The sequence below is a fragment of the Rhinichthys klamathensis genome, unplaced genomic scaffold (assembly GCF_029890125.1).
Source record: "Rhinichthys klamathensis goyatoka isolate OS25496 unplaced genomic scaffold, OSU_Roscu_1.1 h1tg000639l_1, whole genome shotgun sequence".
Taxonomy (NCBI): domain Eukaryota; kingdom Metazoa; phylum Chordata; class Actinopteri; order Cypriniformes; family Leuciscidae; genus Rhinichthys; species Rhinichthys klamathensis.
Genome location: NW_026607085.1, coordinates 1,237,772 through 1,252,005, shown reverse-complemented (window position 1 = coordinate 1,252,005; position 14,234 = coordinate 1,237,772). Strand labels below are relative to the sequence as shown.

The window sequence follows — 14,234 nt, the reverse complement described above, 5'->3', positions numbered from 1 at the left end:
CAAACTACCCAGCTCCTCAGTCTGCATATGGAAATGCGAAAAAATATCCCATAACACCAGGAAAAGACAGGAATTATTCACACAGAGAAAAAAGCTGTAAAAAAAAGCATTCGCTAATGATTAGTCGTGTAATTGCTCGTATCAGCCAGCAAAGAGAGTAAAAAAAAAAAAAAGTCATTGTTACACATATGGGAGTTCTTATATGGTTTACAAAGCTGAAACAGGACATAAATAGATACAGCTATTTCATGGTTTCATTATATGGTTTCATTAGCACATTTAGTGTCTGTAAACCAGTGTGGTGCTCTTGTTTCAGTTTAACGTAGCTCTTCATTTCAAGATACTTCGCAGTAATACACATTAGAAAATTATATTCTATCATTGAGAGATTGTTATATAGCATTTTTCCTCCCTTGTGTACTGACAGGCCAATTTATAACCACAGGAAGCATCCTGGTGACATGCAGACTGTTATTAAGACTCTAGGTTCTGTTGTTCACGTGAGAGACGAAACATTGGCAGGATCCTAGCAAACCTTTTGTCATTAACACAGGCCAAATTCAATAACTGACAGATTTACAAGAGTGCATATAAACATATGCTTTTGCTATTGGCTGTCACACCGCACACAGTAACAGTAAATCCAACACACAAAGTTCTACATCATAGCTCTTAAGAGATGTCTTAAGAAAGTCACAAATCAGCGTATGGACCATCCAAGCACTAGTTGGTTCACACATGCGGGGTGTTACATTTGAGTGTCGCTAAATGACATTAGAAACGTTCCATTTTAAACATTTGTAAGACAGAGAGTGTCTCTTACAAAGTCAAGTATGAATGAGCTATATTTGTCTTTACATGCAAGTGTCCCCCTCCAAAGTTCCGCCGGCTAATGAACGACTTTTGTGATCAGACTTTGGCTTCAGCTCCGTCCTAAAGTGCTGCCTGTTTGTTGTGGAAGTCATGAGCTCTTTTTTTGGCAGGGTAAAAGTGCAGTTTGGAGTTCTGCAAATTCTAATGAGTGCTTTTGGGCCGTCTAAATGGGTAAACACCTGCGTGTAATTGTGCGGTGCTCGGTGCTGTCAGCGCAGAAGAGCTGTCTCTGACAGCCTATTCTCTGCCTGGCACATTTAAAGCGTCAACATGCACTGCGGCGACAAGAGCCTGAGCAGCTAAACCACATCTCGTCGTTTTAACTCGGCGGAAAACTCCCTGCTCTGCTGAAAGCACACCCCAGGTCACCCCAGGTCTGACAAAGACAACTGCATCGTGATTTCTGGGCTCTTTAAAGAGTAATCTACATACATAACGCTGCAGGCATTATTCAATCATTTAGAAACAAAGAGCGTGCAGAGGAAAAAGACATCTAGAAAATACAAGTAAAGATGTTACTTTCTGAAGGATAAATAGAGAATGCTTTAATTGAAGCAAAAGCGGAGTAAAAATACATATGCCTTGTTTTTTTTTTTTTTGTCTTTTGTCTCATTTAACACCCTCGTGAATAAACAGGAGAGCTTTAGCACCTCTTGCCGTTGATTTGCGGCAGTTGATGGTGATCATGATGTTTGGTACGAGTTCCTGATAAAATAACAGTACTGTCCAGTGTTGTCACATACGCATAGCTCTTTTTTGTTTTGTTTTGTTTGTTTTTTAAATCTGTGTATCATTTGAAGCGTGTTTTTGTATTCTAAATGTGCTTGTTAAAAGAGTGTGTTAAGCATGTGATTACTTATTGCTAGCGTGGAGAAATACAAATCCCTTAGTGGCACTTACTATAAAGGAAAGAGAGGAAACTGTACTGTTAAACTATTGACTACATCCATACATTAGCACAAAGAAAGGTTGAAAAGAACCACGCTTAACCTTTACATATATATACAAGAACATTACCTTGCCAATTCTTCCATTAAGCACAGTGAAGAGAGAGAGATAAAGAAAGAAAGAGAGAGAGAGACTTCATAAGAGCCTTATGGGAAAACAGTCCTGTTTCCTAACAATATCCATTTAGCTTACTGGAAATGCAGTTTAAAATTATTTTTTTATTTTTTTATATATATATCTAGGGCTTTAGCATGCAATTATTTGTTTGTTGTTTTTTCATGATGGATATGAAGACAGCATGCATAGATTTAAATGAATATTTTTTTGAAGATCTTCTATGCTGACCCAAGCTTTGCTGTATTTATGTTCTATATACAAACTGTCAACATTATACCCTAAAACCTGAACTTAAATATCCGGGTTGTAAAAAGGGTGCTGAGCCTTGTCTTAACAAAAGTCTGCTGTCTAGAGGAGGCAACTCGCGATGACTGAGATGTTTTTCATCGTGCTGTCCTTTCAGCCTTTCAGTGGCAATTTTCAATCCCAACTGTCATAGATTTTCAATTGAACGAAAAAGTCACAGAATCTAAACATTCTGAATGAATAATGCCTTTTAAAAAGCTTTTATAAAGAGCCTCTACATTTCATAAGAAATGAATGAAGCACTTGTTTTACAATCAATAAACTAATAAAGCAGGGTGGAAACTCTGCTGTCCTGAATTCTATACCATATTGTTTTAATACTACAGTACTGTATTTAGCAGTGTGTTGTTCTAACTAACAAGAGGAAAAGTCATAAGCGCAGAGATTTGTCTTGGTTTTCGCCACGTTCAGATGTATTTCTCGAATCATGTAGCTTTGATTTGTCCTGATCTATCAATTCACAGACAATAAATCAAACCTCTTTATCCCACGATGCATAGAGAGTCAAGGCAGGTCACACTCTGATAGGGATCTATGTAATGTCTTTTCTTTTTTCTTTTTTTTTGATTAAGGGCTCGGGTGAAACTTCAGTGATATTTTTTCCAACATATCCACCGGGCAACACGCTGTAACTCTTGAAGGATAACTGCTGGTCGAAAGAAAGAACAAAACCGTGCTGTCAGTTTGAGAAAATGAGCTCAAATGATCTCTGAGGAGAAGATAGACAACTGTAATGATGTAATGGTCCCGCTACTTTTCAGGGCCATTTTTCAAAACGAGGGAGACGAGACTGATATAGAAAGGGAGGGAGGGATGCAGGGAGGTTAGAAATCAAAAAATCTGTATTATTCAGTCTCATCGCTCGATTCGAGTCCACATTAAAAGCATCGTAGGCTGGTTTAGGCTGGATCAAACTGGATCAGGCCGAACAGACTGGCTTATATGGCCTGGGTGGGGTTGGTATGGATCAGTGGTACAGGGGCGTAGTCATGTCATTTGTGAAACAGGATTGGTTTAGACAGGCCGGCGAGGATCTTTGGCACCTGGACCGAGATTATTTCTGCAATCATTTCGGGAAAGCTGACCTTTGTGGGCAGGGACCGGGCTTGGACAAAGAGGTCAAAGGTGAACTGGTGCAACTTCTGAACAATCTGGGTGAGGGAGAGAAAGAGAGAGAGAGAGAAGGAGGGGAAAGGAGAGACAGGAATAAGCAAAATGGCAACATTACAGGAAGAATTCACCAAGAATGTATTGTGCCTGACAATAGTGCTGTAATTTCGGTGTGTTACCTGTTTTGTTTTAGAACCAGAATTACTGAAGGAATAATGTGAATCCGTTAGCAGCGCACACACATGGCCAAAAAATTAATAAACTCATCTCTGCTCGATTCTGTTCTGTTTTGGACATTGCAGCAGACTACTACAATCGGGCATTCTATACAAAGATTGTCCAGCATTCACCCTAACTGGCTCTTGAGCCGCGATTCTATCTTCTACCGATTTGCATCGATTCACAAATTTCAAAAATCGATTTTCTAATGTGTTACACACTTCTTTAACTTCGCAGTACAGTATGTAAAGTTACTTACAGTTATTGACACATAAACATGACACAATAAGCCGTGAACAAGGACTCGATGCCGCCTCTCACATGCATGCGATCTCGAAATCAGTTCTCTTTCACAGGTACACACACAATTATGTCAAAATGCACATCGTGTTGACTGTGGACAGTAGGATTTTTTTTAATCTTTAATATGAATCAATTTATATTTAATTCATACAGTGAAGACTATACAGTGTTTTATTTTTACATTTGATTATTCAATTTCGTTAGTATTTCTACATGTTAAATAAACCTATGCTACTGTACCTGAAAAACTTAAAGTTTATTTATTTGTATATTTTTTCTATTGTATTTGTCCTATTGTTTGTAATTTGCTTCTTTGTTCCTATTTTTAATATCAAAAATAAAATAAAATAACTTGCCTTGCTTTATTACAGAAGACTGTGTGTAATAATTGCAGAAAGCTTAAAGGGCATTTGTTGTATTGAGTTGACTAAAATAGGAAGAAAAACGAAATACATTTTTTAATTCAGTAGGATTATTTTTCTTCTAGAACTATTAAACTGTCTACTGCAGTCAAATAAGAAAAGTAACACAAAGCAGTAAACTACAATCAAATCTATGCACATATCGAATTGAAATTTGATTCAAATTCGAGAATCGAATTTTAATCGAATCGTGACATCAAGAATCGATTTGAATCGAATCGTGAGGTACCAAAAGATTCCCACCCCTAATCAATAATGAGCCTAATTTACATAGAATGGTGTGTCTGCGCTAGAAACAATGGGTCTCATTCACTAAGCATGCGTATTTACAAATTTGTGCTCGAAAAGTGCATTTGAATGATTTTAAGAACAAATCACGATTCACCAAAAATTTCATAATAAAATGTATTCTAAATTTATGACAAAATATAGGAACAACTGAAACCACATGTACTCAAAAAGCACTTACTCTGTACGGTCTTATAATCGTGTTAAGAAATTGTATTTCATCCTAACACCACTATAATTATATTGAAGTATGTTGCATTAATTGTATTATATAAAATTATATAATAAAATTATTAAATAATACAATTTAATTTAATCTTAAATGCATTCCATCATATACAGTTAAAGAGTCAGAAAAGCTGCGTAATAGCTTCAGATGCGCGGTTTCTCTGAATAATGCAGATATATGCAGGTCTGTATAAAAGATGTTTATTGTGAGAACTGGTGAGAATGGCACACTTGGCATTGCTCGAGGATCGGGAGAAAATGCATCTGCAAACAGCGGCAAGTTTGACGAGAGTGACGAAAGGCTGTAAGGAAAGTGCGTGTGGAAAGCCCTTATATGGAGATGGTTTGGGCGTGTTATTAACAAATAAAATGCATTTATGCAAAAGTAGTGCAACTTTTTAGTGAATTCGCCTGTAACTGTCTTATTTGTATGAAAAAAAGTATACTACCGTTCAAAGGTTTGGGGCTGGCAAGATTTTTTTGTTTTAAAAAGAGGTCTCTTATGCTCACCAAAGCTTTATTTGATCAAATAATGACTTATTTAATACAGTGCAAATAATTATATAATAGTATTACAAGTAAAAGTAACTATTTCAATATATTTTAATTTAAAATGTAATGTATTCCTGTGATGGCAAAGCTGAATTTTCAGCATCATTACTCCAGTCTTCAGTGCCACATTATCGTTCAGAAATCATTCTAATATGCTTGATTTGCTGCTCATGAAACATTTCTTATCATTATCAATGGTGAAAATCGTTGTGCTACTTTATATTTTTGTGGAAACCACGAAAGCATTTTTTAAAAATATAACTGTTTTGTAACTATCTAAAAGGCTTCACTGTCACTTTTGATCAATTAAAGCTATTTATAAATATTACTGACCCCAAACATTTGAACGGAACTGCATCATGGGGCCAGTAATGCATGTAACACACTAATGAATTTTATGTATGGTGTGTCTCTGTATGTGTGTATGTGTTTTTATCTACGTGTATGTGATTGCGTGTATGCGTGTTACTTACTGGTTGCAGTGAGTCCATCAATCGGGTCAGCTGTTGGAAGCGCATGGCACAGTTGGTCTTCCTGCCATAGTTGATTAAACGATCAAGCTCGTTTATATATGTCAGACGCAGCTCATCAAAATACTTCTGACTCTTCAGCCCCTCCACTGGAACTGCAGAAATAGAAATAAATACTTTCACCTGAACTTGCATACAAATGTTTTCATTGAAATACACCAGTTCCCTTTCGTAGTCACTCAGAACGGGGGTTTCGCCAGAAAGCCTATCATCTTCGAGTATTATAAAACGAGCCAATGGCAATGAAATGCCATGGGTCTGCGGAATTTGCATAGCGTATCTCCGCCCCACCGCGTGGGTATTTAAGGAGAGACACCGGCAAAAGCAGATCATGTTTTCGCTTCGGAGCCAAGAGCATCTCTTCACTCCACAAGCCAAATCCTGAGTATCAGTGACTTCATCTCTTCGAGACGAGCGAACTCTCCGGTGTTGGTGTGACGGCGGTATCCAGCGAGCTTCACATTGCCTGCGATCTGAGCAGTGGTCTGCTGTCTGTGTGTTTCTCCCTGGTCGCCTCAGCATCGCAGAGTTTTTCCTCTCTAAAAGAGCTGCACGTGGCACGTCTTTTTAAAGATGTCTCGCCCGTGTTCTTCTGGGTGCGGTCGATATTTATCTTCCTTTGATGGGCACAATCGCTGCTTTGCGTGTCTGGGCTTAGAGCACACTAAAGCAGCGCTTGTGGATGACTCATGTTCCTTCTGTGGGAACATGTCCATCGCAACACTGAGGTCGAGACTCAATGATCTCGTTCGAGAGAGAGTCCCCTCATCCACACCCCGATCTACACCCTCCACGAGAGGTGGTACTTCGGCTGGTGGACAGGGTGACTTGAGGGTGACGGTGTGGAACAATCCGACGATGCGTCCTCGGACCACGCCCCCCTCTACAGTGTTGCAACCCGCGAGTGCCGCGGTGATTCAGGCGGGTCCATCTGCGGATGCCCCGCGTGTTTCATTCGGCGCTCCAGAGGATTCAATGTCGATCGCGGCATCACAAGGTGGGCATGAGTCATCGGGAAGTGATGATGCGGCTGCGTTGCCTCCCTCGGGAGTGCCAGCGTTGCCCGTGTCAGATCCCGAGATGACGGCCATGCTCTCCCGGGCCGCCGCGAGCATCGGGCTAGAGTGGAATCCTCCGCCCTGCCCCGAGCGCTCGCGGTTGGATGATTGGTTTTTGGGTGCGGCTGCCGCTTCACGGCCACAGCCAACCCCAATTCCATTCTTCCCGGAAGTGCATGAGGAGCTGTCGAAGTCATGGAAGGCTCCTTTGACCTCCCGTGAGCGTTCGACAGCTTTCTCCGCCTTTCCTCCCCTCGATGGCGCGGTCGCCCATGGGTACACTGGGATTCCCCCGGTTGAACGCTCTGTTGCGATGCAACTGTGTCCTCAGAGTGCTTCTTCTCGTGGTACTCCTAAGCACCCGTCCAAGGCCTGTAGATTCTCGTCTACCCTGGTGGCGAGATCTCACAGAGCTGCAGGACAGGCGGCCGCTGCCCTGCATGCGATGAGCACCCTGCAGGTCTACCAGGCCAGGCTGCTCAGAGATATGCACGAGGGCGGGACTGACCCCGAGCTCTTCGATGAGCTGCGTGCCGCCACTGACCTCGCTCTCCGAGCGACGAAAGTGGCCTCACGTTCCTTGGGTCAGGTGATGGCCACCTCTGTGGTCCAGGAGCGTCATCTGTGGCTGAACCTGGCCGATATGCGGGTCGTTGAGCGGACTCGTCTGCTCGACGCCCCCATATCCCAGGCCGGCCTCTTCGGCGGAGCGGTTGAGGACTTCGCCCAGCAGTTCTCAACCGCACAGAAGCAGTCTGAGGCGATAAAACACATTCTGCCCCTACGGCGCGCTGCTGCCTCCACCCAGCCATCGGTACAGACGCCTCAGCCTGCTCGCCGCCGAGGGCGCCCTCCTGTGGCTCCCGCCCCTCCCACACGGCCCCCTAGCAGCAGCCTTCACCCGGGCCGCGTCGTGGAGGAAGTGATGGAACCGTTTTTTTCCCAGGAGGTGGTTGCAGGCCCCCTCCTTCCCCCGGTGGAGGGCCGGGGGGGAATTTTTTGTTCTCCACTCCCCGCTGCTCACCCACGGGTGGGCAGCACCCTAATGTGGTTAAAGAAAGAACCGAAATGTCCATCACTGAGCACACAGAGCCGGATGACAGTGCGCGACGCCCCCGGGCCTCGCCGCTCTCGTCCTCCTCTGTCTCTGAGGGCGCGGATGACAGTGTGTGCCGTCTCCGGACCACACCGCTCTCGTCCCCCTCTGTCGCTAGACCCCTGGCAGAGCAGACCCCCGTGGAACGCTGGTCCTTCCCTGGTCTCCTCTGTCAGGACGCGGAGCATGACCGCGCCCCCGCACCGGGCCGCTATGCCACCCTCGCCTGGGCCGGTCACTCCGCTTCGCTGCCCCTCCGGGGGGACGTCTGTGGTTCGGATGATTCCGCTGGTTCAGTTCTTAGGAGCTTGGTTAGAGCTTCCCAACCTGTCCCGCTGGGTCGCCCGAACTATCAGGCTCGGCTATGCGATCCAATTCGCACGGTCTCCTCCCCGCTTCAGGGGAGTCCGCTTTACTATGGTCGGTGGCAATGCCCCGATCATGAGAGCGGAGGTTGCCACCCTGCTGGCGAAGGGTGCAATCGAAACTGTCCCTCCAGCCGAAATGAGGTCAGGGTTTTACAGCCCGTACTTCATTGTCCCCAAGAAGACCGGTGGGTTACGAGCCAATCCTGGATCTGCGCGTCTTGAACCGCTCCCTTCACAGGCTGCCGTTCAAGATGCTCACGGCCAAACGCATCTTCGAATGCGTGCGGCCACAGGATTGGTTTGCAGCGATAGACCTGAAGGACGCCTACTTTCATGTCTCCATTTTACCTCGACACAGACCGTTTCTTCGGTTTTCTTTCGAGGGGCAGGCATACCAGTACGCGGTTCTCCCATTCGGGCTGGCTCTGTCTCCTCGTGTCTTTACGAAGGTCGTCGAGGCAGCCCTTGTTCCCCTACGCGAACACGGGGTTCGCATCCTGAATTATCTCGACGACTGGCTAATATTAGCTCACTCTCGAGATCAGGTTTGCGTACACAGAGACCTTGTGCTCCGGCACCTAGCCCGTCTGGGCCTTCGGGTCAACTGGGAGAAGAGCAAACTTTGCCCCGTGCAGAGGATCTCTTTTCTCGGTATGGAGATCGACTCGGTCGCCATGTCCGCGCAGCTTACGAGAGAGCGCGCACACTCACTGCTGACTTGTCTTCGACAGTTCGATGGCAAGAGTGCGGTCCCACTGAAATCGTTTCAGAGGCTCCTGGGGCATATGGCATCTGCAGCCGCAGCAACGCCACTCGGATTGCTTCATATGAGACCGCTTCAGCTATTTACATTCCGGGAGATCGGAACTTTGCAGCCGACGAGCTGTCACGGTTTCGGCCCATCTCCGGCGAATGGCGACTCCATCCCCAGTCGGTCCAGCTGATTTGGGACCAGTTCGGGGACGCACAGGTAGACCTGTTTGCCTCCCACGACTCATCCCACTGCGCCCTGTATTACTCCCTGACCGAGGGCACGCTCGGCACGGATGCACTGGCGCACAGCTGGCCGCGGGGCCTCCGCTTATATGCGTTTCCCCCAGTGAGCCTTCTCACACGGACCCTGTGCAAGATCAAGGAGGACGAGGAGCAGGTCATTTTGGTTGCGCCGTACTGGCCCACCCGGACCTGGTTCTCCGAACTGATACTCCTCGCGACAGCACCTCCTTGGCCAATTCCTCTGAGGAAGGACCTCCTTTCTCAGAGACGGGGCACCCTATGGCACCCTCGTCCCGATCTTTGGAACCTCCACGTGTGGCTCCTGGACGGGACGAGGCAGGTTTGAGTACCCTGCCACCAGCGGTGGCGGCTACCATCACTTCCGCTAGACTAGAGCATCGTCCACGAGACATGTCTATGCATTGAAGTGGAACCTCTTCGTCAACTGGTGCTCTTCTCACCGAGAAGACCCCAGGAGATGCTCGATCAGTGTCGTGCTTTCCTTCCTGCAAGATGCGTTGGAGCGAAGGCTGTCTCCCTCCACCCTGAAGGTGTATGTGGCAGCTATCGCCGCATATCACGAACCAGTTGAAGGTAAGTCTCTTGGAAAGCACGACCTGATCCTCAGGTTCCTGAGCGGAGCGAGGAGACTGAATCCTCCTTGCCCTCCTCTCGTTCCCTCTTGGGACCTCTCAGTGGTGTTAAATGCCCTGCAGAGGGCTCCCTTTGAGCCTCTGCAATCAGCTGAGCTTAAGTTCCCGTATATGAAGACAGCGCTCCTGGTTGCACTGGCCTCCATCAAGAGGGTAGGGGACCTGCACGCATTCTCCGTTGACGAAGCGTGCCTGGAGTTCGGGCCGGGTCACTCTCACGTGATCCTGAGACCCCGGCCTGGATATGTGCCCAAGGTTCCCACCACTCCCTTCCGGGACCAGGTGGTGAACCTGCAAGCGCTGCCCCGGGATGAGGCAGACCCAGCCTTGGCACTGCTCTGTCCAGTACGCGCTCTCCGTGCTTACGTAGACAGGACGCAGTGTTTCAGGACCTCAGACCAGCTCTTTGTCTGTTATGGTGGGAGACTGAAGGGAAAGGCTCTCTCAAAGCAGAGGTTGTCTCACTGGATAGTGGCCGATAATTGGCCGACCGTGCCCCCTTGGTGTGACAGCGCACTCCACCCGGTGTGTGGCTTCCTCTTGGGCTCTAGCGCATGGCGCCTCGCTGGCAGACATCTGCAGAAGCTACAGGCTGGGCGACACCCAACACATTCGCCAGATTTTAGAATCTCAGAGTGGAGCCTGTGTCCTCTCGTGTACTCGTGTACTTCAGTCAGCTAGTACTGGACCCGCTCAGGTTTCTTCGCTTGATCGCCATTCCACTCCACGGACTGGATACGTGCGATATTTATATATATATATATATATATATGCTTCCCAGTGTACCTTGGCATTCCTGTGTTAAGTAGGACTCCTTCGTCCGTGCCTATATCACGACAGGGACGTCAGACTTCGCAGGGCACTGGAAGACAGCTGTGAAGGTGGTGTGATTACACGGGGACCCCCATTCTCCGTCATCCGACGTAACTCGGAGTGACTACGAAAGGGAACGTCTCGGTTACGGATGTAACCCTCGTTCCCTGAGTAGGGAACGGAGACGTTACGTCTCCCTGCCACTTCCGCTGTACCGCTGGGTAGACGCCTGAGTTCAGTCTCGGCTCCTCAGCGAAGACATGATCTGCTTTTGCCGGTGTCTCTCCTTAAATACCCACGCGGTGGGGCGGAGATACGCTATGCAAATTCCGCAGACCCATGGCATTTCATTGCCATTGGCTCGTTTTATAATACTCGAAGATGATAGGCTTTCTGGCGAAACCCCCATTCTCCGTCATCCGACGTAACGTCTCCGTTCCCTACTCAGGGAACGAGGGTTACTTCCGTAACCGAGACGTTTTGTGTGTTTACTTATTGCATCTTGCATTTCACCGTGTAATATAAATTAGAAATAAACTACAACGGTATAAAATGGGGACTAAACTAAAACATTTCATATAGTAATATATTAAATATAATATTATTTATAAATATTATTTTATATAAATATATATAGTTTAATTTTCTATTCATTTTCTATGAGGTTTGAAATTTTTGTGACCCTATAACCAAGATGTAGGGGGGGAACCATTTAAAAGACAGATTTCTGTGATCAATATTTTCTAGTATAACATTAAAAAAACATCAACAATTAATAAAAAATGTACAGTTCTAAAAACAAGTGCAAACAGTTATTATCACACACACAGTATATGTATATATATACTGTAATGGGAGAAAATCATACAATAACAGGATTGAGCAAAAAAATGTGAGATCCAGCTACATTTTGTGGTTTTGGTGTTTAAAATTAGTTAATGAAAATATTTTCTACTGTAATTATCAAGTATCAGTTCATGAGATTATGCCAAAATTGATTAGAATTGTTGATTATAGTCTAGAACAGTGGTATTCAAATGGTGTAGCAGCATGGTAAACAGAAAAAATAGATACTGTTCGACGGACATTTACGCCACTGGGCAGCTCTGCGGACAAAAGCATCGAATGCCCGAACTGGACACAGCAGATTACTTTCTTCTGGTCTGGATCCCGGAAGGGAGGAGGACAGAAGACCTGCAGCACAATTGATTTAGCCACATTAGTGGGGACCTTAGGAATATAACCCGGTCTAGGGTGAAGAAATGCCTTCACCATGCCAGGTGCAAATTCCAAGCACAAAGGGGCAACCGACAGGGCTTAAACATCTCTTATTCTTTTAAGAGACATTATGACATGGAGGAACAATGCTTTAAGAGTCAGGAACTTGACTGGAACCTATTCAATAGGCTCTAAGGGATCCATGGACAGGCCTTGGAGCACCACAGCCAGATCCCAAGCTGGTACCCTAGTACGTACTGCAGGTCTCAGCCTTAATGTGCCACAGAGGAAACGTCTTACCAACAGGTCTCTCCCTATAGACATTACATCCAAAGGAATGTGGTAAATGTGGTAAGTAGCTATAGCTGCCACATAAACCTTTAAGGTGGGTGGGATAACCCTGCAGTGAATTGCTCTTGCAGGAACTCCAGCACTTACAGGGCAGTTAACTGGGTCCAGCTGATAACCACTGCACCAAGAAGTGAACACTCCCCACTTCAAGGCATACAGTTTCCTCGTGGAGGGAGCTCTCGAATAAATAATGGTCTCAACAACTTCGGAGAGTCAATGAGCTGGGCCCCCTCAGAGGAATCTCCCAAGGAGAGCCGTCAAGGAGAGACAGGAGATCCGAGAACCATACTCTTCCCAGCCACAGTGGGGCTATTTAGAAAACAATGACCTTGTCCCTGCGAACTTTTTCCAGAACACCCGGGAGCAGAGCGATCGGGGGAAATGCATACAGACATAGCCTCGGCCACATCCGCACCATAGCATCTAGTCCCAGAGGAGCTGGATGCGTGAGGGAGAACCAGAGTGGAAAGTGAGACGTCTCTTGAGACGCAAACCGGTCCACTTATGCCTGCCGAACACCCTCCATATCTGCTCCACCACATTGGGGTGAAGCCTCCATTCCCCTGGCCTCAGCCCCTGCCTAGACAGGATGTCTGCAAGTTGTCAGGATGTCTGCTTCCTGGTTTTGGCTCCAACGCAAAAAGCAAACACCTGGTGATATATGTAGGTGACCACTGAAGTGTTGTCTGTATCAGCAAGCAAATGGTGGCCCCCCTGAGGTCTGGGAGGAAATTCCTGAGAGCAAGAGAGACAGCCATCATCTCCATGCAGTTAATGTGCCATGGGATAATGACCCCTCCACAGCCCTGGAGTCGAGCGATACCCTTGTTAAAAAGGTATCATGTTGGACGCTGCTGCCATTAGACAGTCTAACAGTCTCTGGAACTGCTTTACAGTGTGTGACTGGCCTAGCTTTATTCTGTTCATGGTTGACAGGATTGATTCGATGCGCACCAGAAATAGACGTGCCTGCATCATAACTGAATCCCACACCACACCTAAAAAAGTGGTCCTCTGAGCTGGAGAAGGCACAACCTTCTTGGCATTTAACCTTAACCTCAACACTCTCATATGGGCGAGAACAACATCTCGATGCCGAACCACCAGCTGATGCGACTGAGCTAAAATACAATCGTTGATGTAGTTCAGAATGTGGATGCCGTGAAGTTGTAATTGCGCTAGTGCTGCATCCACGCTTTTGGTGAAAGTGTGGGGTGATAAAGCAAGACCGAAAGGAAGAACCTGATATTGGTATGCTTCACCCCCAAAAGCGAACCTCAGGAACTTCCTGTGTTGTGGAAGGATGGAGATATGGAAATATGCATCCTTGAGTACTCTAGTGACAAACCAGTCCTCGGGTCCATCTGTGGCATTTGTCTCAAGGTTAGCATTTTGAATTTGAACTGCATGACTGACTGGTTCTAATGACATAGTTTGCAAACATGCTGCAGCCTGACCAGCTACTGAATAAGCCTTACCCACCAAAGCCGAAGTTGTTCTGACCAGTTTGGTGGGTAATATCGGGGCCTTTAGGGACAATGTAGACTCAGGGGAGAGATAGCTAGCTAGCATCTCTTCCACCTTAGGCATCGACCCATAACCGTGCTCTTTGTAGCCTAATACCGAAGTGTACAACATTGTGTGATGTTTGTGCACTATACACTCGATAATTGACTGGTTTCGCCAGTCAATGTTTAATCTGGCGACAGTGCGAGTCACAACCTCCACCAGCTCCTCGTATGTAAGAGAGTGAGGTGGCGAGTCCTCAGCATCTCCTGCATCGAT

At 46.2% G+C, this 14,234-nt stretch overlaps 1 protein-coding gene across 1 annotated transcript in view; it reads right to left on the bottom strand.

Moving 5' to 3' along the window:
- Nucleotides 1-2,788: 2,788 nt before the first annotated feature.
- The window catches only part of ar (androgen receptor), a 117,449-nt gene continuing 106,003 nt past the window's right edge, over nt 2,789-14,234 (bottom strand). The window contains exons 7-8 of the mRNA XM_056241369.1: nt 5,840-5,991; nt 2,789-3,395 (exon numbers count right to left, since the gene is read on the bottom strand). Of these exons, the coding sequence (XP_056097344.1) occupies nt 3,237-3,395; nt 5,840-5,991 (311 nt within the window). The 3' untranslated portion in view covers nt 2,789-3,236. The remainder of the gene's footprint in view (nt 3,396-5,839; nt 5,992-14,234) is intronic.